This window comes from Diadema setosum, chromosome 18 (assembly GCF_964275005.1).
Source record: "Diadema setosum chromosome 18, eeDiaSeto1, whole genome shotgun sequence".
Classification (NCBI taxonomy): Eukaryota; Metazoa; Echinodermata; class Echinoidea; order Diadematoida; family Diadematidae; genus Diadema; species Diadema setosum.
Genome location: NC_092702.1, coordinates 27,375,820 through 27,402,416, shown reverse-complemented (window position 1 = coordinate 27,402,416; position 26,597 = coordinate 27,375,820). Strand labels below are relative to the sequence as shown.

General features: G+C 37.3%; 1 protein-coding gene and 1 long non-coding RNA gene across 3 annotated transcripts in view; one reads left to right on the top strand and one right to left on the bottom strand.

Moving 5' to 3' along the window:
• The window catches only part of LOC140241321 (uncharacterized), a 103,150-nt gene extending 77,294 nt beyond the window's left edge, over nt 1–25,856 (top strand). Inside the window, exons 9-12 of one of the 2 annotated variants that reach the window (XM_072321048.1) lie at nt 484–679; nt 17,566–17,759; nt 19,035–19,236; nt 21,044–25,856. In XM_072321048.1, coding sequence (XP_072177149.1) covers nt 484–679; nt 17,566–17,759; nt 19,035–19,236; nt 21,044–21,759 — 1,308 coding nt within the window. In that variant the 3' untranslated portion in view covers nt 21,760–25,856. Of the gene's footprint in view, nt 1–483; nt 680–17,565; nt 17,760–19,034; nt 19,237–21,037 lie in introns of both variants that reach the window. The other variant, XM_072321047.1, reaches the window with a different exon arrangement.
• LOC140241322 (uncharacterized) lies at nt 7,799–13,883 on the bottom strand. Its single transcript, XR_011902083.1, has 3 exons — nt 13,829–13,883; nt 11,286–11,377; nt 7,799–10,619 (listed from the first exon to the last, which is right to left on the bottom strand). It is a non-coding gene; the product is annotated as an uncharacterized lncRNA (long non-coding RNA).
• Nucleotides 25,857–26,597: the final 741 nt, after the last annotated feature.

Below are 26,597 nucleotides of genomic sequence, written 5' to 3'. Positions count from 1 at the left end.
AGAAAGGTAGAGTGAAACTGAAATTGTTGATATCACTCTGAAACCTTCTGTTGGAACAGAGAACATCATGATCATGTGAGTGAGATGTCACATGAGAAGTATACTGATTCCAATTTGTTTTGGCATAAGTGTGTGGTGGATGTATGCACTTTTTGTAGCTGTTATCTTTGTTTCTCCGTAATGCAAGATCAACTTATTAAAGTCTCTTTCATATACAATGTACTTTTGTTTTGAGTAATCATTTGTCATTTCTGCATCTCAACTACATTTGTCTCCCTCTACAGTTAATGTAAAATGTTAATTACTGTATTATTTATTATTTATTAAAAGCAAATTAATACAGTTCTTCCTGAAATAATCATGCAAATAAAAACAACAACAACAACAAACAGATAAACAATAGCAACTCATGAGTGTTGTGACATGGACTACATAGCTGCCAAGTCTGTGCTAATAATACCCTCCCCCACCCTTTCCTCCCAGGCTGGCTTAGCCTCTCCATCCAGACCAGACCAGCTGCTGATTGCCCTGGAGCCGGAAGCGGCCTCCATCTACATCAGGAAGTTGCGGCTGAGGGAGCTGGCTCCAGAGCACCAGTCCCAGAGGCAGAAGTGGCTGAGGAGCAGCGTGGGCAACATTGCCAAGTCAAACTCGCAGGTGTCAGAGAAAATCAGACATGGTGAGTCAATCGATACACCTATTTGGTACTTCACTGAACCCTCTCCCCTGAAGTAATAAATAAGTAGATAATAAGTAAAATCAGTAGATAAATTGATAAGTTAATGTAAGTTAATAAAAAAGTAACTAAGTAAATAAATAAATAAATAAATAAATGAATAAATAGAATCTAAATCAAATCATAAAAAAATAGAAAGATACATAGGTCAATAAAAGAGAATGAATGGATAAAGGTCTGAATTGATACAATGATAAAACACAAATATGAAATAGAGAATTGTACATACTTATCGACCTGAACTGACTGATAATATTGATAATTTTTCTTTCTCATCGGTTGTAATGTAGACCATCGGGCGAGGGGAAGTGATGATATGCTTCACAAAATTCTAATAAAGCTGTTCAAAGATCCAGAGTTTGTTTCTTTGTTGTTGTTTTTTTAATAAGAATTTTAGTGCAGATACAAATTATAGTTTTGCTGTTTTCATTGTGATGTTACTACCCAAGGTATGTAATTGATCACAGACATTACAATTTTCAAAAAGTTGGGTTACTATGAGAATAAATATTTGATGTAGTGTTATGCATGATTTTGGTAGTGGCAAGTAGTATACATTCTAAATTATCAGTATGATAGGGATGTAATATAATATGTATTTCTTTCTCCATGCTTTTAGCTGTAGTGAAGGTGAAGAGGATCCCTGCAGACTTTAAGAGAAAAGTGTGTATTTTATAGACCTTTTCTACTCCCAGCACTCATATGTGGTATGCGCACCAAGATCAACAATATTGGCAAAAACTGGCATTGATGGTGTCCTCATGGTTTTCTGCTTACGGGGAAAAAGTGTGGTCTCACCGGTATAATGCTTATGTTTGGTGTTTGATATTTGTTCTTGGGAAATTTGTGGCTGTGAGCATCAGTTTGGATTATATGCATTAAAACAGTCATAAACATTAGTGATTAGTGGAATTAATGTTAAAACCAGATAGGTAGTTCAGTAAGCTTTTGTTGGTTGGCTTTCCAGTTGTGGTGGTGGTGGTGGTGGTGGTGAAAACATTTTTGTTTCAAAATGACATTTCACCATAAGCCTTGTTTGCTCTGGTATTAACATAGACAAAGCTGGTTTAGCTGTTAGTAGCAGGATTGTTGGGCTTAGCATTATGTTATTAGCTTGGTTGTTGGTGGTTAAGGGGAGAGTGACGTGTGTGCATTTGATAAGCTTGGAAGAGTAAGACGTAATGAGTTTTCACACATGATGTAGTGACGTTCTGAAGTTTGTATTAGATCTGCTGTGCTGTTGCCCCTTTTAAGAAATGTTTGCAGTTTCTTTGTGTTTTTTGTGTCAATAGATTAAAATAAATTTCATTGTTTTCTTTTTTTATACGTGACATATGTTTTCCAAGACAAATAGAGAGCAAGGATATTTGGGGGGTAACCAGTATTGCATGTTATTGTCAAAGATCACTGATGATGCTTGATCATCTTCACAATCAACATGTAGAATAATTCGTTGTTTAAGTATTGGTATTTAGTTTATTGAAGTCTTAGTCTAGTGGGATTTCTGAAAAAGGGCTCTCTAAAAAGGTGTTAGAGGCATTTTTGAGTAAAAGTTGGGAGCCGGTCTATTTCACCTAATTTGAGTATGCTGAATCCGAAAAATCCGGTTCCCAAGCGAAATTCACTGATCTTGACCATCTAATTTGCATAAACAAAATGGCTGCCCAGCCACAGAAATTGTCAGTTTCAGACACGCATTTTCTAGAAATTCTTTGCAAACAAGCTTGAAAAAAAGTGATTTGAAATCTTTGTACAGAGAATGGAATTAGCAATTTGAGTGATAAACGTTTCCCAGGTGGTAAATGGTATATTTCTTTCATAATTATGCAAATTAGGACTGAAATATGCATATATATATATATATATATATTAACACTGGAAGAGTAATTTTTACATTTTCCTTTTTCTTGAGAGGCAAGTTAGGCACTAAATATGTAGACTTTAAGGTTTTGAGGGTTAGGAAAACTCTGGTTCCCAAGCGAAATTCACTGATCTTGACCATCGAATTTGCATAAACAAAATGGCTGCCCAGCCACAGAATTGTCAGTTTCGGACACGCATTTTCTAGAAATTCTTTGCAAACGAGCTTGAAAAAAAAGTGATTTGAAATCTTTGTACAGAGAATTGAATTAGCAATTTGAGGGATAAACGTTTCTCAGGTGGTAAATTGTATATTTTATTCATAATTATGCAAATTAGGACTGAAATATGCAGATATATAAGTATATAATAACATTGGAAGATTAATTGTTACAATTTTTTCTTGAATGGCAAGTTAAACACTAAATATGTAGACTTTCAGGTTTTGAGGGTGAGGAAAACTCCAGTTCCCAAGCAAAATTCACCAATCTTGACCATCTAATTTGCATAAACAAAATGGCTGCCCAGCCACAGAAATTGTCAATTTCAGACAAGCATTTTCTAGATTTTGTTTTTTGTTTTTTGCAAATGAGCTGGAAAAAGTGATTTGAAATCTTTGTACATAGAATGGAATTAGCACCTTGAAGGATAAACTTTTTTCAGGTGGTAAATAGTAGGCCTATATTTCTTTCAAAATTATACAAATTAGGACTGAAATATGCAGATGAATATATAATTATTAACACTAAAGAGTAATTTTTACATTTTTTGTGAGAGGGAATTCAAAAACATTAGATATGTAGACTTTCAGGTTTTAAGGGTTAGATAAATACCAGAATTCCTTCTCAGTGGTATCAAAATAAATTGCAAATATTGTAATTGATATGCACATCATAATGTATGCTTCATGAGTTTTTAATTTGTGCATGCAGTATACCCTGGTGGGATTTTATTTTTCAAAACCTGTAAAAAGGTCCTTTTGGATTTTTTTTTTTTTGAATTCAAGTTAGGAACCCGATTCTTAACCAAAATTGATTGCGCTAGGGCAAGAAAACAAAAACAAAACAAAAAACAAAACAAACAAAAAAGGGTCTTATTCAAGCGAATGAACTTTAACATCTAATTTGCATAATACATACAAAATAGCCGCAATATTGCGTAGTACATCGATAATCGCAAAACGAATTCATGAAAACTCTCTCTACGCGGATCATGACTCAACTTTTTATGGAGGGGGTGGAAAAATGTCATCGATCAATGCCATCGTGTTCATATGCAACATCCATTATTGTATTGTTCCAATATGCAAATCTGTAGCATCAGCACAGAAATTCTATTTCACAGTTAGCCAGAGCATGGTACTCTCATATATGATAACATATGATTATACACAGCAAGCATTTGTCTATAGGTTGAAATGGGATAGGTGGTTTTATAGTATTTTCTCTTGAGGCGTTTTTTTTTTTCTTGCAAGTCGAAGAAAAACATCTTTAATATCACAACAAGCATTACTGATGCCCCAATGAATAAACAACATATGTTGTAAGTCCGTTAGATGAAATCATATATTTTTTTTTAAAGACTGGAGAAGGATCCATTGGGAAGTTAAGCTTGTAGAATAGCCGCGATCACACACTGGCAAAAGATCAAAAAGTTTAAGATCGCGATCTCCAAGATCTCAAAAAACGCGGTCAGATTGGCAAAATATCGAAAAGTTTAAGATCGCAATCTTTAAGATCTTAAAGTTTTTCAAGTGCGTGTGACTGCAAACTTTCCGCGAAACTTCCCACTACAGGGATGTTTCATTTTATAATGCCATCCCCGCCAAACTCCTCGGTCTCTTGCCAGTGTGACCGGACAACAAAAGATTGCGAAGACTTCACGATCTCAAACTTTGCGATCTTTTGCCACTCTGACCGCGCCTTGTCATGATAATCTTAAATAACGATGTTACAATAGCAGTGAGGGAGAGGAAATGAAAAAAAAAAAAAAAAAAGACGTGTTGCACACATCTACCTAGATTTGATCCTTCTACATCTGTTCAAAGAATGTAACTTAGTCAACTTCAAGACAGTTTGAACTCTGAAATTGCCTCGGCCAGTGCAATCTGCGAAATAAGGGGTTTACACCTTCCTGCATGGTCCTTTTTTTATTTTGTTTTCAATATGCGTGGATAACATACCGCCAGTGATAACCACTAGGTATTGATGCATTTCAATTCATTCTTAACTGGACGACGCCACATTCCCTTGTGTGTCTGACTTCTGATATATCTCACGAGGTGTGATTCAGATCATAGAAATGACATTCTTAGCAAATAGGCCTCTAGCTTTAAGGACCAGTGGTTTGTAAAAACTAATGAATACTGAATACTCATTAGGAACCATGTTACATACAAAAGATTCCACATCGTATCAGACGTAAATGGTCGCCATTTCGCCTCTCATTATATGCTTTATCAAGTAGAGTTTTTGAATATCCATGTTGTCACTTGAATTTCTGCCCAAGAATTAAGATATTGATCTTTTTTATGGAGGACCTGGGTTTTCCACCACCTTGCGAACATGAAGTTACTTTTGTTCCCTGGAGAGATAACATCGATCCGATAGCTACCTCAAAGAGACCTTTCTTCCGTAGATGCTGGAGTTGTGTTTTTTCAGTCAGACTGATACTGACAGTAGCACTCTTAGGGGGCGTTGCAAGAAAGTTGCAATTAATTGCAACTCCCCAAAATCTATTGCAAATCCTGCAATTAATTGCAAATTTGCAATTAATTGCAAGTTGCAATCAATTCTGTTGCAAGAAAGATGCAATTGATTGCAAATCGATTGCATCTCTGCAATCAATTGCTAATCAATTGCAACTTTGCAATAGATTCAGGGGTAGTTGCAAATTTTGCAATCGATTTGCAATAGATTACAAATGTCATAATTGCGGCTGCTTATATAGATGCTGGGGGACAAATCTCCAAACTTGATCATTTCTTTTAAGAAAAAAGAAGAAAATATTCCGTATAAATGACATTTTTATGTAATGTATGATTGTGTAAGATACTTTTTTTTTTTTAACATACACAAAGTGTATAAGGGGTTACTCAGTATACTAGTATATGAATCAGCATGTGGTCGGTCGGGCAGTCCGTTGCAAATCTTGCGTCACGAACTCCATCTACAGTTTTGAAGCAATTTTCATGAAACTTGGGTTACATGATGACATCGAAGTGAAAATGTGCAAGACGTTTTTTTTTTTGTCTTTATCGGAGAAAGCGTTGCCATGGTAACCACAATTTCCAAAAAAACCTTGTGGAGTAAACTACTGCCACAGTATTTGAGTAATTCATTTCAAATTTTATGTGTATAATGATCTTTAGGTGTAGTTATGTAAGAAACACTTTGTGTTTGTACCCGACAAGGCGTTGCCATGGTAACGGCATATTTTCTTGAAAATCTTGTGGAGTGAACTCCTTCCACAATTTTGAGGCACTTGAACTCAAATTTGGTGTACATAATGACATTGAGGTGTAGATGTGCAAGACACGTTTTTTGTGTTTGTCGGAGAAAGCGTTGTCATGGTAACCACAAATTTCCCAAAACGTTGTGGAGTGAACTACTTTCACAGTATTTAAGCAATTTGTTTCAAATTTGGTATGTATAATGATCTATAAGTGTAGTTATGCAGGACACACTTTGTGTTTGTACCTGACTGGGCATTGCGTTGAGAAAGCGTTGCCATGGTAACCACAAATTTCCCAAAACGTTGTGGAGTGAACTACTTTCACAGTATTTAAGCAATTTGTTTCAAATTTGGTATGTATAATGATCTATAAGTGTAGTTTAGCGATGCAGGACACACTTTGTGTTTGTACCTGACTGGGCGTTGCCATGGTAACGGCAATTTTTTCTTTGAAAATCATGTGGGGTGAAACTATTTCGAGTTTTAAGGCAATGGAAGTCAAATTTGGTGTACATGATGTCATTGAGGTGTAGATGTGTAAGACATGTCTTTTGTGTTTGTCAGAGAAAGCGTTGCCATGGTAACCGCAATTTTCCAAAAACCTTGTGAACTACTTCATAGTATTTAAGCAATTCCTTTCAAATTTGGTATGTATAATGATCTATAGGTGCAATTATGCAAGACACACTTGTGTTTGTACCCGACAAGGCGTTGCCATGGTAACGGCATATTTTCTTGAAAATCTTAAGATTTGAACTTCTTTCACTATTTTGAAGCAACTGAACTCAAATTTGGTGTACATAATGACATTGAGGTGTAGATATGCAACACATGTTTTTGTGTGTCTGTCGGGGAAAGCGTTGCCATGGTAACTACCCAAAACATTGCTGAACGAACTATTAGTTTATCTATTTCAAATTCAGTATGTAGGGCGTGAAATGATCCAAAGGTGTACTAATATGCAAGACACTCTTTGTGTTTGTATGTGACGTGTTGCCATGGTTACTGCATATTTTCTTCAAATCTTTTTCAGTGAACTACTTCCACAATTGTGAAGTACCTGTAGTCAAATTCACCAGGTACTCACGAGGTACTACACATATGTATACACACACACAGACAGACACACACACAAACACACATAGCAAGGTCAGTGCAAATTTGTGATGGACACATTTAACAAGAGTATAGTTGAAATTCTGTTGTCATGGAAACAGTGCATTTTGACCCTAAACTCAAGTTTAAGGTTAGCGTCCCTGGTCAGTGACGGAGCATAAATCTGCACATAACTTGAATATGAGACCGTTCTGAAGCAAATCATTTTCATATAACAATAGATATACAATGAACTCTTGAATGAATCCCATAAGGATTGGAACAATCATCTCCAAGCATTTCCACTGATTCCCACTGATCAGTTACTAGCCTTCCCATTTAAAAATGCAGATTTAAATTCACCTGCAGTTTTCAGGAAATTCAGAAGAAATTTTGGCGCATGTCAGGATGGTACTTTAAAGGTGCACTTCAAGTATTTATTAAAGCAGCTGTAAGCACTAGAATGACATTTTTTTAATGACGTAAAGTATGAATATGATGCATTACATGATATACACCATACCACACTAAAATTAACCTACTGTATATGCTCAATATTCTGCAAGGTATATATCTTCATGAATTTCCCAAGACAGCTGCTACATGTATCCATGAATTTGAAGACACACAAAAATATCAACTCTGACACTGACATTAGGGTCCATCTGCAAACATATATTTCTACATTCAGTACTTTGTACCCCACAATCATGAATTGAACTACTTGCACAATTTGTCTCAGTCTTGATAAATACTTGTTAAATATATGGCGCGTACAGTATCGCAAATTAAGCTTGCTCCTCATCCACCCCCCCCCCCCATTTGCCCCATATCAGATGATGCTGGGCAATTGATGACAAGACATGATGGAGACAAAAGACACACTGTCTCTCTGAACAAGACAGCATGCACTTTCACAGATATGTAGGACCCCTACATTGTACCTCTTTTCTTGTTGCTCTCATATTGAGAGAAATGTTCATATAATGACTGATAGTACAGAGAAATGTGCAAAAGAAAAGCATACTACAAGTATGAAAAGGCAGTTAATGAGAATGCACACATTGCTGAGTACAGAAGAGCCAATTACACGTGTACTTAGTATACACTCCTCATTATGAAACACTAGTTACACCTACAAAATGAGAAGGGTTGAGTAAATCAAAGTGTCACATATTATTATGATATATGTAACATTAAACTACTGGAATAATTACTAGGTTCAATAATTCATTACTGCTGATTGTTTGTTTCTTGTATGTTGCTCCATACATAGCTCCCTATTCACTGTGTGATTGACTCCATTAAAACAGTGAACAAAGAGTAATGTTTTCAATAATCCCTTGCTTGTGATTTTTCTATTTGTTTTTGTTTTTTTAAATCAATAATCAGATTCATTTATACTTAAAACTGATAAATTGAATGAACATTCTCTGTAACATGCTTAATTGCAAACTGGTTGACAGTCTGCTGGAAACCCTTCAGTCAACTACTTGTAGCTATCCTCATAAGAAGGATTACTTCACATGCTCTCTTCCAAGGACATGTAGGCCTATCACTAAATGTGTCAAAGCCTCCACATTGAAATCTGTATTCTATACCTTATGTCTTCTCTGCAGTTCAGCACGACTGAACACATACATATGTAGTGTATGACATGAACATCTTCATGATAACATCATGCACTCACATCTGAATTACACCAAGTTTCTCTTCCCATTGCATAAACCCTATCTATCCTAGATCATACCATCAACTGAGCTCAAAATTAACCCACATCTATGGCTGAATACTCATGTGTGTGTTCCCCACTGTCATGCACTCATGCATATCTTTTAAGCATGCATGGTCATAGAGGTATATACTAATACAGTACTGAATATCAAGACAACCACGCATAAAGTTAGCTTATCTACATGTAACTTATCTGCATTTGTATACTTGTGCTGTGATCTACTCATACAAACATGTCTTTATTAAGTTTAAGGTAACCAAATGTTACAGCGAAAAATACTTCTGACATGCAGAACTGTTAATTTTTTGCCCAAAAATGTATGCAAATGCCCTAGAAATGTGTTCAATTATGCTACAATATCACGATGTCAATTGGGAAACAACATATTAACCAAAAAAGATCCACCATTGTGTTCACTGTATACTGTACATGTAACTTTGTACAACTGATTAGTAATGTAATCTGCAAATTGGCCCACAGCAGTATCTACTGATCTTTTGTGCTAGTGTGAAACAGATACAGCTTGTTGGAAAATATGGTTTACTACATATCTCGTAACTACCTTCTAGCCTTCTAGTGTGAACTATCCCAGGACCCATGAATGCAATACAAATAAGTGGCTCAATTGCTGAGAAATCAAATTCAGTGCCATCTTGCCACAGCACAGGTTCATCTGCCCCCAGGTGGTGCTACACAACTGTAAACAAGATCAAGATCATCATAATTTCAACCAGTACTTATTAAAGAACTTTTTTTTTTTTTACCACCAAGAAACATAAAATGTCTCACAATATACCTTGGCAGTTTTGAGTTCGATGATGTCCTTTAATACAACTGTTTGTTATTTTGAATGTTCCTTATTCTAAAGGTTTGATAGCCTGAAATGGAATATGGCTGAGACTTACAAGCCTTCAGAGTAACAAACCATATTTTGTGGTTTGAATAACAAAACAAGGACCAGTGAACTGTTACCTTGGAGATTATGAATACAGTAGTAGCTGTATTTACGGTGTATAATGGACCAGGGTACGGAAAAAAAAATATAGTAAAACATGTCCATAGACATGATGTTCATGGCCAGATTACTCTTGTATATTTAAGTTATAATTGTCCTACAGCTCTCTAGAAAACTCAAACTGTGGTGCTTTACAGTGTACATACATATACCAGGGAGGTGAGTCACCTCCCTGCATTATATACATACTCACATCATGGACTGAACATTTCTTCCCATGAAAAAGAACAAAACAGGGCTCTGCAATATGTTTTCTGCCAATCTCTACGTGGAGGGTTTTGGATGTTACACGTAACTTCTTGAACACTGGTTCAGTAAAAGGTTGATTATCCCATTATCAGTGCTAATACTGCAGAATAAATGACTCACACAGAATAAGTGACAGGGGCAAAATATCCAAAGGACTCTTCAATATCTTTGAAAAGCACAACGTGCTATTATTGTAGCTAGCACACTTGGATGCATGTGATGCAGCCGAGATTATTACTACCCATGCACTTGTTGCAGCTCTGAAACACTGCTTGCTTCGTGTGTCCCTTGTTTTCTAAGAGTGATGACCTCAGCCTGATGAAATGTGTTTAAAAAATCACTGCCTTGTTTTGTTCACACTTTTCCTCATTGTTGACAGCGAGCTGCTCATCCTTTGCAGTGTATACCGTCTCTTGACATCAAGTTTGGCCTGTCTGCCCTCAGCTGCCATTCCCCTTGATTCACAGAAGTTATACCTATACATGATACAAGAAATATTGAAGAAATAAGAAATGGGAAATAAAAATGGAAACATTGCACTCACAAAGTCATTTTGTGGACATCCAAAAGGCGTTTTGTGTAAAGGTATGATGGTACCAACATTTTAATTTGAAAATGAGGGAAATTTCAAACAATCAGTAATATACTGAAGAATTCGTATTACATGCAACTTCATGCGCCAAAATAATACAATGTACCTGAATCATGAAGGCCTGAATACTACTGTCAGGATATGTAGAGCATTTTCAGTTTTCAGGGGGCTTGATAAAGAGATTTGAATGTCTTAACTCTTTATTAAACATAATATAAGCCATTGCTGTACAAAACATTCCTTTCATTATGGGTAACTTTGTGTTATGTAAATTTCAATGCATCATTTTCGCTTATAATTTTGTATGAACTGCTGCGAAGTCTTCTTTACTCATTACTATGCCATGCTGTACATTTTCTTGTTCAGTAGGATGAAGTCATTGTACAAGTATCCTCAAATGAGACATCACATCAGAATTTATCCTAAAACAATAATGACAGATTCCAACAAATCAATACAAATGTTATTCACATTTCAAGCTGAGAGGTTCTACACATTTCATTCTCTCTCTTAACTGGAAATTATCGTACAATGTACAATGTTCACTTACTGTCTGTGTGCACTGGCTGGAATTCTCATGCTGGTGTGAGTCTCGGTCTTGAAGAAACATGGTTTTTCTCCTCTTTTTTCTTCCTTTCCCTGCTGATAGAACAGATAAAATTGTCTCATCGTGCAGAAGTACAAAAGAGCAATGAGAATTTGCAAAATTACAACCAAACAGTGTAGGAACAAAATGGACATTGATGTTTAGAAGCAGGCACTTTTTTCTTGATATTACAATAATGTTGGAACACTCTTTGAACTGCTTTCATATCCTCCCCTCTGTAACAAATTAACCCTCTATACAGTCATTCACCTTGCATATTAAAGTCAAATAATCACCAACGTCTGCAGTCTTTTCACATCCTCTCCTCTTTATATTCTATTAATTTTAATCTTCATAAGCCAAAATTTCTTGAAGCAGAATCTATTTCTTTAGTCCAAATCAAATCGACTTCGGCACGGTTGACTGTTGACTGCCCATCAATCCATCACCCCCACTCATATTCATATGCAGACATGTATAATATTTTTAGTGCTGTACCGTATATATCATACAATGTACATTGCAAATCACACATCCATTAGGCTCTCACGTGTCCTGCCTATTGCAAGCACTCTCAACTATGTTTCCTCATCTCCCAAATCCGGAGGTCACTGTGACGTGGTGCTTGGGTAGGCCTATGGGGTTACATACAACTACACTATAGGGTGGCACACACCTTGTATTAGAGTATGGTACTATGCAAATTCTGATATCTAATTGGTAAGTGTCCATAAATACCATTTGTTTAAATGCATTCTAACAAGGCCTATTTCTTCTTTCCACAAACAAAAAGAGCATAAAGAATTGTTGTACTCATAGTTATGACTCCATCAAGTAAATCACTTGAAATCCAGGCCTGGGTAGCTTTCATAAGTGTACCCCTTCAACCACTGGCACTTGTTTTCAACAAAAGCACTGACACATGTAAATATTTCTGCTTGGATATCCTACAGTCAGTTTGCTCATCTTATCCGTACGCTTCTTGTCTGAAATGTCAGCCTTGGTGACTATAGACCTATATTTACACACTGTATTACAAAACTTAAAGTTTTACTGGCACTGTTTGATACACTACACTACAGTACTATCATTGCAACTCTGATTACTTGTAGGTACTTGCTATAGAAATGGTTCAATTTCTCTCCCCCCCCCCCCCCCCAAACAGTAGCCCAACCAGATGCGGTGCGAAGTACAGCGACTGGGACCCTGGGCTGTGTATAGTTACCCAAACAGATGCACTTGGCCCTTGTTCGTTTTAAATCCTAGCTTTTTATTGATCCAGCTAGTCAACACTAAATTGCAAGATTTCAATTGATCCGTCCAAATTCCAGAACAGAACAACCTAAAAAAGCAAGGTCTATTCCACCATAAGAGGTTCTCCAACCTCTTTGATTCCACCTCCCTGCTCAAAGAAGGTTTTAGACTAACCCCGGGGCGCTGTAGGCTCACACCAATATCAATAACGACACGTCTGTGTAGGGGTCACTGATACGGTTGATACGGTTGATTAGTTCTAACCGTTGGACTAAAATAGTGAAATCGTGGAGCACGAACCCTTGGGCCAACTCTTAACTTTCTTTAAGACCTGCAAAAGTAGAACTTCTACTAGGCCTAGAACCTCTAGGCCCTATCTAGATGTAAACCCCTAGCTAGGTCTAGAAACTAGCCCAAATTACAAATAGGCCTACAGACTATTTTATATACTAATATAGGCCTAACACAGGCCTAGACCACAGAGTCTAATCGAGTGATTAGGCCTATCAAAAATAAATTTACACATCAATTAAAAAATTCAGCAAGCTTTCGCGTCACATGGACAGTATCACTGCAAAATAACTAGCCCACATGTACAGGAGGGGAATGAGGCCAAGGGGGTAGGCCTAGGGCTATGTAAAATCTAGATGGTTCTTAACTATACACAGCCCAGTCGCTGTACATGGTACGTCGCGACATAGCGTAACAGTGTCTGGTCGGGCTAGATGGTTCTAGACTAGAGTATAGACTGTAGGCTACGTAGGGTGCCTACATTGTGTAAGGCGTAGCGTAGGCCTAGCACCTATTCATCGCCATAGCACTCACCAGCACTCTAATAGGTCTCTACCGATAGCTTCTTATCCTGCTTGAAAGTAGCGGATTTGGATAATGAATTGATAATGAATAGCGTCTAGAGTACTTTCAGAAAGTCTAGTTGACATTGACTTTTTTAAAGCTAGCCTATAGACATAAGAGCCCTGCCTCTGGCAGCAGAAACAAAAGAAAGAAAAGAAAAGGAGCTTGCCAATGCAAGAAAAAATGCTAACACAAAAAGCTATGTGTGGGACTATGATTGATGTACTGTGGGCCCAATGAGTGGTCGAGACGGCCACAACTCTGTCAGTTATAGGAAACACCTTTTCCAATTTTTCAAGAAAATTCTTATAAGAAGTAAGTCTAAGGAACTAGCTCTTTTAAATACAAGACACAATGAGTAAATAATGGGATCAAAATCGACAATTTTTGTAACTTACTCTGTTTCGAATCCCCAACGATCGCACAGCAAGCCTCCACCACAGGAGAGACACAGCACATTGAGCTATATGGAGTATCTCTCATGCATGCAAAATGCATTGAAAAATGGACAAATTGGCTAGGCTTGTCTTGCCAGTCGCTTTTATAAATACAAAATACAGCAAGGGAGCTTGCAATTAATTGCATCTTGCAATTAATTGCAAGCTCCTTTCTTGCAACAGCAACTTGCGATTGATTGCAAGTTGCAATAGATCTATCTATTGCAAAGTTGCAATAGATATTTGCAATTAATCGCAACTCGACTTTCTTGCAACACCCCCTTAGTAAAGCAAGTGATCAAGGACTCACAATCATCAAGGATGCTGCTTGTACGAGAAGAAAACTAAAGGATTCCAAGACATGGTTGTTAACAGTCGTCTTTATAAGAATAAACTTATATTCTATTCAAAAGATGCATCACACAAGCTCGTTTGGCACAAAAAAAAAAAAAAATTATGTTCCGCCATTTTACCGACAAATGTAAACTGAACGCTCGCGGAAGCAGATCAACGACAATACTCCTGTATAAAAAAAGAAAAAAAGAAGAAAACCTGCTCACTGTGCCAGACCTGATCTTTCTTCACCTTTAGATAATGGGTGGGAACGTTTTGATCTGGCCTACAGCCTGTACAACTGATGTATCTAGCTCCAATCCTGCAAAGTTGCCTTGAGATGATTTCATTTGCATGCGAAAGCAATGCAGAACGTTTCGATGCAAATGTCACAAATCAGGCCTACGATGTTCAGCAGCGTGTGCATGTTAGCAACAGTGTGATGATGCAAACCTTGCATGAATGTATAGATCAATTAAGCTCGATTGAGAAATAGACTTTTCGACTCAGACTATGTTTCTTCGACAGCCAAAATATAAAGGTGTTGATGACTGAAGAATTACAAAGTCATCCTTATTTTCTGTTTCCGACACTGTCCGGAGATACCAGGATTTTTTTTGACCCTGAAGAATGGGTGAAGAGATAGATAAAAAAGCCATATATGTTCGCAGACGAGATTTATGAAAGTTGCCAGACTTGCAGATTGAAACTGCAGATTGAAAATAATTATAAACCAATTTATCCAATGAAAACGACAAAGTACAGGGAAGGATAAAGTGACCTTGCACTAATCTATAGGGTAATGTATAGTGATGTGATTGCCCGATAACTAAGATAGCAAAAACTTGTTTTTTGGTAAATATGGACAGAAAATGGGTAAATATTTGCATAATTCATTATGCGAATGAGATAATAGAGGTGTGTTGGTTAGTAGTTGCAGTTAATTTTTGTATCTCTTAATCACACCAGGAATCATTAACAGGCCTTGATGTAATCTGTTATGAAACATATTCATATATTGCGGCATGCGTTGAAGAATCTTGAAACCTGCCTGGTCTACGGCCTCTTGAATACCAATTTGCAAACATATTTCCGTAAGTTATTCAGTTCTTCTTTATTGATTGATTCCAGTACTTGATTTACCTCGAACTCTGACGACACTGATGTGCAACTTGTTTGCCCGATAATTTAGCTGTATTTCAGTACGCCAGGTACATTTTGATAGCAAGACTTTGTTTTAGGGAATATATTCATAGACATGGCCAACTATTTGTATAATTCATTATGCAAATTAGATTATTAGGGCATTTCTAATAGCTGTTTTTTCTTGTATCTCTTTGTCACAAAAGAATCATCAATTTAGGTCTTGATATGATCACTATAATGATTGAGATTCCTATATTGCGGCAATGTTTTATATGTAATGTAACATTTTTTGCTATTTATCTGTTGTCAATATGTGTTTATGAATGTGTGACAAAATCCAATTTCCATGCCATGTTTTTATACATAATTTGGACAATAAAGAAATGAAATGAAATTGCATAATCTATTATGCAAATGAGATGCGTGTTTTATTTTAATACTTGAAGTTGGTTCTTGTATCTCTTTATCAGACTAGGAATCGTGAACCGGTCGTGATACAATGATAACTATCATCAGAATTATGATTCAGATTCATATAATTTACTGCGGCGATGCGTTGTAGAATCTAGAACCATGCCAGTTATGTATCCTCTTGTATACCAATTTGTATAGATATTTGCATAAGTGTCATTCAACTCTTATGAATTGATTGATTGCAGGACTTGATTGGACTCTGACGACACCACGTACTTTTTGTTTGCCCGATAACTTGTTAAAATTATTAAAAACAGAAGTGAATAAGTATAGGTAGGGCTACTATACATATGCGGTAATGCATTGCTGTATCAGCGGCAACTCCTAATTTGCATATTTCACTTCTTAATTTGCATATAATAAGTGATAGTTATGAACAATAACGACCTAGCTATTGTCTCCGCACCTTAATTTCTAAAATTATTACTATTTCTGCATGTCTACGCAGATTTCATGAAAATTAGATCATCGAAATACCTAAAAAAGCGATGGATTGGCGGCCATTTTGTTTATGCAAATTAGATGCTCTTAGACTCAAAATTCCGCTTGGGAACCGGAATTTTTGGATTCAGCGTACTCGAATTATACAAAATAGACCGGTTCCCAACTTTTACTAAAAAATGCCTCTAACAGTCATATTTTCTCCAAATCCCACTAGACTATCTTTATTTATTGAAATTTATTTGTGAATAGAGCTGGTCTTCTTTTCTTATTACCGTTGACTGCAGTCTCCTCTTAAAAGGGATCCTTGGGATCTGCAGTTTTCTTTTGTTATGTCAAATTTCATTATATGTCCCAACAAATAAGTATGTAAAGGTTATGCAGATTAAAAAAAATGTCAGACCTGAATTCTTATTTTGCTGTTACATAATCTTGTAGTAACTGTGTTCATTATAATGGGAGTGCACTGTATGCAATTATACCTGCGATATATACCGTACTGTCATTTTGATGAATAAGGATATATTGGTACATGTTATTTATATAGAGAATTCTGTGACAAAATCTTGTAACTGTTCATTATGATGGGAGTGCACTGTATGCAATTATATCTGTGATATATATACTGCCATTTTGATGAATGAGGATATTAATACATATTAGTGGGGTTCACACATACACCAATTAGCGGGATACAAATCTCGAGATTTGCATCACAATCGGTATCTCGAGTTTTTTGCACGTGTGGACAGAAAAAACCCGAAAATTAGTGCGATAAGCATTGCGATGCTAATCCCAAGAAATCTTGCGCTAATTCCTCAATTAGCGGGATAATTTGCCCCGTGCCGGTAGGGTCTGGTTTAGAATCTCAAGTTTTTATATCCCATCATACAATGCGCACATCACAACAGCGAAGCCTCTGTGAAGATGGTCCTTCACCTCTTTAGCGCACCACAACAACAGTGCGCGAACCACACCACTGATGCTCAAAAAACAATAGACAAAGGGAAGTGCGTGCAGGCAGTGATGGAGAAGGGCGCTGTGTGACCCAGTTTGCAGGTTTGGCTGTTGTCTCGATCAGCAATTACCGGGATAATTCTGTACGTGTGAACGGTTGCAAAAAACTTGAGATTCAGAGCGCGTTCGCTATCCCGCTAATTTGGAGCGTGTGAACGGTTGCAAAAAATCTCGAGATATGGAGCGCGATCGTCATCCTGCTATTTTGTACGTGTGAACCCGGCTATTATTTATATAGAGAGTCCTTCTCACTGAGTACGAAATGTCTGCCCTCCCTCTACTGCCAGGAACTCGTTACATGGTGGTGGACTGCGGTGGAGGCACGGTGGACATCACTGTGCATGAGGTGGAAGAAGGACCCGGGACCCTGAAGGAGCTGCACAAGGCAGCCGGGGGCATGCACGGCTCCGTCAATGTGGACCAGGAGTTTGAGCAGCTGCTGGTCAACATCTTTGGCTCCACGTTCATTGAGGAATTCAAGGTGGGACTAGCTCACTTTTAAGCCCATCGAGTACCGTCAAGTACCACATTTTTGTTTGTTTGTTTGTATGTTTGTGTGTGTGTGTTTGTTTGTTTGTCTTCGGAGGGGAATGAAGCCCAAATATATATGTGCATTGAATGAATGCAGCAATATTCGTAGAACACATCAGCAAAGTTTGACAAAAATTTGACAGTTCGTTGAAAAGTTATACATTTTCACAGTTTTGGTGCGGCCATAGCTTGATGAGAAGACTTCTGTAGTTTGTGACATCACAATTTGGCAATGATACAAAGAATTCTTTTATTCTTTTTAATGAACCGTACACATTCCCTCTTCTTTTTACTAACATATGGTAATATCATTTCTCCTGCTTTCTGAGAGAGGGAATTTAAGTGCTCTTTCACAAGGCTGGGGAAAGTGTAAATATGTTGAATTTTCTTTGTATTTTCTCTATATCATTGTCCATACATCACAAAATATAGTAGTCTTCTCATCCAGTGACAGCGCTACAAAAATCTATAACTTTTGAACAGATAGTGTGGTTTTCCTCAAATTTCAATAAACAATATTAGTAAAACTGATATGTTTTACTAATATTGCTGCATTCCTTGAGTCCACACATATATTTGGGTTTCATTCTTCTTTAAGGGTAATACAGGTTTGTAAAGATATTTGAATATCAGAGAGCAGACCTTTTTCTTGACTAATGTAAAGTTAGCAGTCATTGAAAGGACAATTTTTTCCAGATATGGTACAATGAATCTATTAGCTATATGATGCATCATGCGTTACCCCGGGGTACCGTAGTACCCCGTGTAACCGCGTTGTGTAGCGCCACCTCACGTCCACTCGAGGACAGCCAGAGAAAAATGCATGCACTGTGTGTGCGCGTACATAGTCATTCCCATGCCGCTGCATGTTATACTATGCGTGCATGGAAGCTGCGATACCACTACCGTGTGCTTTTTAGTGTAGTGCAGTGCAGTAGCTAGAGCGCGCTAGCTCCAGCACCAAAATAATTTCCTCTTTTTGGCACCCAGGGTATAACCTTTTTAAAAAAAAAAAGTAATTCAATAAAATGGCTGATTTTTGTTTGGTACCCCGGGATACCATTTATGTCATCATATGAAGATTTATAAACTACATTTTGTTATTGACTTTACCCTTCATCTTTTGTAGCAGAGAGCGTACGTGCCTCTAAAATCTGTCTTTGTTTTCTCATATATCTTTACTAGTCAATTTATCCGTACTTTGTGTATTGCGATGTTGGTGCAGGTCAAACGACCAGCTGGCTGGGTAGACCTGATGATCGCTTTCGAGGCCCGCAAGCGCAACGCGAGCCCCTGGAAGAACAACCCCCTCAATGTCTCGCTGCCGTTCTCCTTCATCGACTACTACAAGAAGTTCACCAAGAGTAAGACGGTGGAAGAGGCCATCCGGAGCTATAATGACGCGGATGTCAAATGGTCTTCACAAGGTAGGTCAAGTTCCACAAAGTTTTCATATTGGGATAGAGGATAAAGAATCCAGTTCAGATTTCCCAGGGCCTGTGCAACAGGCTGAGAAAACAGTGTGTACTGTGTAATGAATGCATTAACACCTACAGCAGTAAATTCACAAACATTTGTATTTCTTAGAAAATGAGTTTATATCAAGCAGCTACTCTTTTGATATGATATTTCAATTCAATATTTGGCTGAACTTTATTTCACCTGTCATCAAAGTATCTACTGAAGACAGACTGGGGGATACATTATTTCATATATCTTTAAAATGGCAATTCGAGCAGTATTCAGTGGATATAGAAATGTTTTAGAGATGCAGCATTAGAAGAAGTCTTGTAATCTATAGGAACTGGATGAATAGATTTTGGTGTGAATGATAATAGCTGTAGGGTGTTGAACCCTGAATTCTTGAATTTTAAACATTTTTGTAACATGTAGTGCCATACAAAGGATGTAATCTGCGGCAAAATCTGCAGCAAATGACATATTGTTATTCAATACTAGACTGTAAGAGCGTTTGGGAAGTTTATTTATATTCTTGGCTAATGACTGCAGTATACTGACTTGTGGTATGGAATGCATGCCTTGTGTATTTTGCTGCATATCTCCCTGAACAGTTTGATTTTGCAGAAGTATACCTGGACTTGTAATCAAGAATTTATTAATATGCATGATTTAATGCATTTTCTCTGACCGTTTATGTTGTCTTGGCATATATTGCCATTTTATGTTTTATCAGCTGCCATAAAAGATTACTTTTCAGTTCTGAATATAAGCGTTAACTGGGTATCACACATATATAACCATTCATTCAAATGGAATTATCAGTTTCTCACACAAGGCGTTTTCATCTGATGTTGTGAGCAGTGTCATACATACATTTATATCTACATCACCAATCAGAGAATATTTCATGATTATTTTTTTTTTCTGAATTGTCAGACCATCACAAATGACAGCTGCATACAGTCTTCCATATCGTCTCTTCATCACACATTTCATGATGTACACTTCACAACAGCCAATATCACATCCCTGTGTCATAAGCAATTGAAGAGCAAGTCAGCACTTACACTGTATTTTCGTGTTAATTTTCACTACTTCCCAGTGGCATGATAAAACCAGAAATTGATATTTTCATTCAATTTGCTGATGCTTTAAAACTACTCCAGTTCTGTAAAGCAGCCAAACCTGGTGATGCTAAAGTGGTTGTTGTGGTTATTTGTATACAGAATAATGGAAGAAATCTAGGATTGTAAATGACATGTTGTTGATTCAAGAGGAAATGAGATGAGAATCTCACTGTTGATTATGACTGCCTTCCAGAAAACAAAAGAAATTATCAAGTCCAAACAAATCAGTGTGTCTGTATACCTGATGAACTGTGGCATGACAATGCATCTTTTATATTGACCTAATTTTAACTTAACACAGTGCATAACTATTGGGCTCATTATGATCATATAAACTCTCTGAAATGACCTGAATACAAACCTCGATACCTAAATGCTTGAATACTCTTTACCCCTCAGTTTGCATATATTGTTCAAGTGAAAATGATTTTATCACAAATTAGCTACCGAGCAGATTTAAGTGAATCATAACAACCTGCATTTCTTAATATGTCTGTGCATGGCATGTCATTCATTATCTCCAAGTCATGTCCAGCTTTCCGCACTGACTCATTAACCACCGCTTCCATCCTAACACGTCACCCTGGGCTGGGTTTCTCTCTTCTCTCTCTTCCTCTCATGGCATGTTCCCCTCTTGGAGTTCCAGGTATGATGCGGTTCACACCGGAGGGCATGCAACGCCTCTTTGCTCCCACCCTGGCCAGCATCACCGCAGGGGTGGAAGAAGTGCTACACTCCCCCAGTCTCCAGGGCATCTCCTACCTTTTTGTGGTGGGGGGTTTCGCCCAGTCAGCCCTCCTGCAGACCGCCATGCGCAAGAAGTTCAGCAACGACCTCCGCATCATCATTCCCCGGGACCTGGGCCTCTCCATCCTGAAGGGGGCAGTGCAGTTTGGCCTCGATCCCTCGGCCGTGCGCGTGAGGCGCTCTCGGCTCACCTACGGTGTCGGCGTCCTGAACAAGTTCCAACCCGGGAAGCATCCCGAGGAGAAGAAGGTAACCAAGGACAACATGGACTGGTGCAAGGACATCTTTGACACCTTTGTCCAGTCAGACCAGTCGGTTGCCGTCGGTGACAAGGTAACCCGAAGCTACACCCCGGCCAAGCCCTCCCAGCAGGAGATCATCATCAACATCTACTGCAGCGACCGCGAGAACGTCCGCTTCATCACCGACGCTGGCGTCAGAAAGTGCGGCACGCTGCACATCGACGTCAGCGACTCGCAGTGCAGCCCCAGCTTGCAAGGGAGGCGGGAGCTGCAGCTGACCATGCAGTACGGGGACACAGAAATCAAAGTCAGCGCTCTGGATGTGCCTACAGGGAAGTGTGTCAAATCCAGCATTGACTTCCTAAACAAGTGATCTGCATAGAAGAACAAGTTGACTTTATTTGAGATAGTATCTCACTTTGGTGCTTCAGCAGTGTGTAACTCTTAAAGGCGTTTACTTGTAACATCCCAATAAAATTTGACACGTTTCAACTACAATGAGTGGTAGATTGGTTGGGCCATGTATTGTGCCTAGTATTGTATAGTAGACTTTGTAATGTGGCTGTAGATAGAGGCGAAATCTTTAATTTGATAACAGAACTTGCAGATGGATACCGTGATTCCATTCTGGAAAGCAAGTCCATATAGCTCCAATCATCTTGCCAGATTCGAGACTGTAGTAACTCTAGGCCCACACTTCTCTTTTCCATGTGGTACCTGGCCGAAAGGCCACCTCCAAGATGTGCCTCACTACAAGGCTTCCATGAACAGACTCGGATAAGAACTGAGAAAATGAGTTTATCTATGCATCATACGGTCTTGCCAGCTTTTTGCTCTGCAGAAGTGATCCAACTCATGGTGTTTTTTGGAGATTTTTTTTCATTTTAGAATTTCTTTTACATCTTTATTTTGTGATACACGCTAGTGAACACCCATCTCTTCCACTGAAATTGTGTTTAAACATGTAGTTTTGTATGTGTATTTATTTATATTTATATCTATATTTCATTTTGTGTACCTCAGCTGTGCCAGTTTTTTTATCATTATGTGGAGAAACTACAGCAAATTGTTGGATATGTATATAGATTTGTAATATCATTATGTTTCATTATTTGAATATTGTATCTGCTTTTGCTATCAATTTCAATTGATTATTAATCAGCGTACAAGTTTGCCTACATAGTATCTAATTCCATACATATTATTAGTGCCAGATACAGTCTTTACTCGCATAGATGTTTACCTGCAGCGTCAAGGTACATGTATTTGTGTATAGCAGTGTATTGGGTTTTTTGTTTGTTTTTTTTTTTGTATGACTTCATTAGACAGCAGTGTACCATTTTATGTACAATACAAAAAAGGAGAAAATGACACACAAAAAAAAAACCAACAACAACAAGAAGTAATGAATTTGATACCAAAACAGAATTATCTAAAAAGTGCTTAGCAGGGATTGTGACCAGACCAGCATCAGTGTCACAATTTTGCTACCAGCTGCTATAATTTGTGAGACTGAGAGACTGTAAACCTAAAAATTTCAACCGAATTTAACTTCTTTGTGTTTTCCAACTTACTCTTTTCTTGGAAATTATATTTTAACTGCCAGTATTAAATTGGTTGCGTTTGCTTTCTCTCACGTTACATGCTTACAAGCCATTGCTATAATTTTTACTGTTCAAAACATAATGGTAGATTTTGATACAGAAAGGTAATTGGATTTCAGCGCACTTTTTTATCATTGAAATTCACTGAATTGTCGACCATAATGTAATTTCAACTAAATGCATTGATGATTCGTGCCACCAAGTGTATTACTTTACATTGTTTCATTGTGCATCCCCTTTTCTAATGTATTCACAATCTTAGAGTTGATGATATTCCTTTGATTTCTGTTGTTCTTATGGTTAAGCAAGAGCGGTGAAGAAAAATGTATTTCTGTGCATTGCAATGTTCCCATCCTGAGAAAGATGATATGCAACATATTTAGCACACATTCAAAAGCATATCCTATTGAAATAAAGCTCAAGTGCTATTTTATGTAAAAGTACTGCTGTTGACTGTTTGTACTTGCCTGGTGAACAAGGTAAATACCATAGTATGTGCTGGGACATTGTATGATGGCATGTGGCTCAGAATCTCATCGTGTGTGTTCCTACTAAGGGGGAGAAAATAGTTGAAGGTCTGGGTAGTCGCCGGTTGCGTTCATGGAGCGTGACAGGGGAGGTTAGGGAACTCCTACAAAGGATTAAGCTTACCCCAGAGCAAGAAATGTGACTACCTACCGGTAGCTGAACTGTCAGTGCCCCAATTCTTGTACAGGTATATCCTCCTTTCATTGGGTGAAATCAGTTTTGAGGTTAGCAGCACTTGGAGAAGAGCCTTCGTTTTTTGATAGATTGCCTGTTTTTGTAGTACCGGTATTGTATTTGATAGTAGGTAATAAGTATTGCAGACTCAAGATTGATGAACTTGCCCACCGACAGTCTATGATGCTTTCAACAACAGAGGAGGGGTATTCTCCTCATATTTGAAGTGTGCTACATGGTATTTGTCCCAACACTTTTTGCTCCCCCCTCCCCCCACTCAATCTGCTGTAGCATATTTGAGAATGTTTGTGACAAATTTTGGCACGTAGTTATGTGCTCTGTGAATATATGTACCTATAATGGCATAATATCCCCATGCATATGGTTAGTTTATATCGTAGCTGCAGTTTTGTACCCTCTCTTTTAATTGTAAAATACCTAGCTGTGTTTTCATGGTATGTTATCTATAACATGTTTCTTGTCTTTGCCACAATGTTTACAGGTATTCTATGTTTAATCTGTATTTTATATATTTCATAGTGTAAGTATGCCATCGTGCAATTTATATTTTGTACAGTCTATGTATTGACATAATGTATAATTTACACTATTATTGGACAATATTCATTGCATTGTATTTCATTCCAGTTGATTCATTCAAGCATGTTCATCTGTATGTCATAATGTAGCCAAGTTACATTTCCATTTTTGTATGCTCGTTGTACAATATTTCTCCCACATAACATTCTATTAATCGTGCATAAACCATTGGTCAGTTTTGATTGTCATTACTAGCCTTTTGATAGGAGGTTTTTATTTTGTGCTGATAAAGAATGACGAATATCTGAACAGAATTGATTCTTCACTTGCCAACATATAGTTTGTTCCCAAAATGAGATGTATGAAACTAAAAAATATAAAAGGAATTTAACATTGGTTTGTAATGTTTTCATCAGTGTAATTAAACAGAATTTGAGGGATTATGAATAAACACATATGCTAAAAGGATAACCTGACAGAACAACTGCACTCTTAGGGAAAGAGAGAGATGAGACAAAGTAATTTGAAGAGTATAATACCATGAATTTTAACTTTGGTAGTCTGCATCACTGCTAAACACAAACTTATCTGCATGTTTGCTGGGGATTTGTCAGTACATATAAGATACACATAAAGGTTGTGGGTAATGGTTGTCTTGGTACCAGGACACAAAATTGAAATTGGTATTGTCAAATTGTTTAATTGCAAAAACAAAATATTTCACTTGCATGCATTATTCATGAGGGGATCAGAGTATTGCTTCTTGTAATACTTTAAAAATTACAAACATGACCAAAAAAAGGTTCTTTTACCATATTTTGATTTAGTTTTATGAGTCTGCCTGTTTGAAATGAACTGGATCCATTCAGTCTACAGATTCAAAGATTAATTATTTTTCTCTTGATAAATGTGAACTGTTCCATTCCTAGTACAATATTGTACTCCTAATAATGTAGATGAAATTGATGTTAAGCAACTATTTAGCTGCAGTTTGCTCAATGAATTCAGAAAATAAAATTACCTATGCAAGATACCAATTCCATGATCTTTTACTTTATTACTCATTGCTTGTTCCAATGCAAATTTGTCTTTGAAAACAAGATAACCCTCTTTGATCATTTAATCATACATCTGATGAAGAGTACACTTCCTATTTAATTGTTTGACGAGTATTTACCCGTGTAGGCGTTATTTTGTATGGGGGAAATTTACATCATCGTATTGTGTATCAATCGTTTATTGTTATGTATCTTTTTTATGTTACTCCGTAGGAATGTACCTCATGTTATTTCTTTATGTTATGATCCAATAAACTATGATATGGATTCATTTATGTAAAAAGAAAAAAAAATCTTGTGTACCGTATATGATGTTCCTTTGTCTTGTTATGAATGGCTTTACTTTTTTATGTGGGGAAGAAACTTATACTATACTCTTGTGTGTGTGTAATACATGTACAATGTTATCCATACAATGCCTCATGTAGGGTAATTTTATTTTCTAGGTAACTACTTAGTTTCCTGTAATCTTTATCAACCAGATAAAAATCAAGCAGAATTCTCTTCTAACCCCCATCCCTTTCCCTCGTGCTGTGTTTCAAATCTACCGCACAACTTCATTATTGTGTGCCCTTTAGGACAACCTGGGTCATGTACAAATATTGAACACGTGATATGAATTTTTGCATTTTAAAATAATGATTGCTTATGTGTTGTTTTTTTCAAGGCAAATAATTAACTCGACATTCTTGCAGATAATTTGCGTCGTAAGACAAAGCAGATTAGAGTTTTGCAGCACATTTGCCCTTGACTGCATTTTTAGCTGACATGAGGACATGTCTTTTCTGAAGCCAGTACCTCATCTCCTCCACCATACAAGGTTCAGTTATCGATAGGCACTTCCTCAAAAGGTACTGTGAAGCAAGATATTTTCGTGGCATGAAATTTTCGCGAGATGGAGCCGATGGCCTTTTTGGCTGTATAAAATTTAACCGATGAGAACGAGTCCCGAGTATACTCGGGCAAGTGTCTATGGGAAATGCGTGTTGTAGCAAAATCAAACTGTCCTCAATGGGTTAAGCAAATTTCCACTGGCATTCAATGCATATAGTGTAGACAAGAACGTTCACACGCATTTTAATTTTGCAAATCTTGGCTCGTAAAATGAAAATGCATGCAAACGTTTCTGGTTTTGCAGTTCTGTAAAAGCTGTTATTTTCATGAGCATTTAATTTCTTTCACAAATTTTGTGAAATCACTGTTTGCCATGTACAGTGAAGTGGTTGAGTGAGCAGACGGGCATTAGAGCACATGATGCCTCATGACAACAACATCATGCAAAAATGTCTGTGATCTCCTCATTTGCA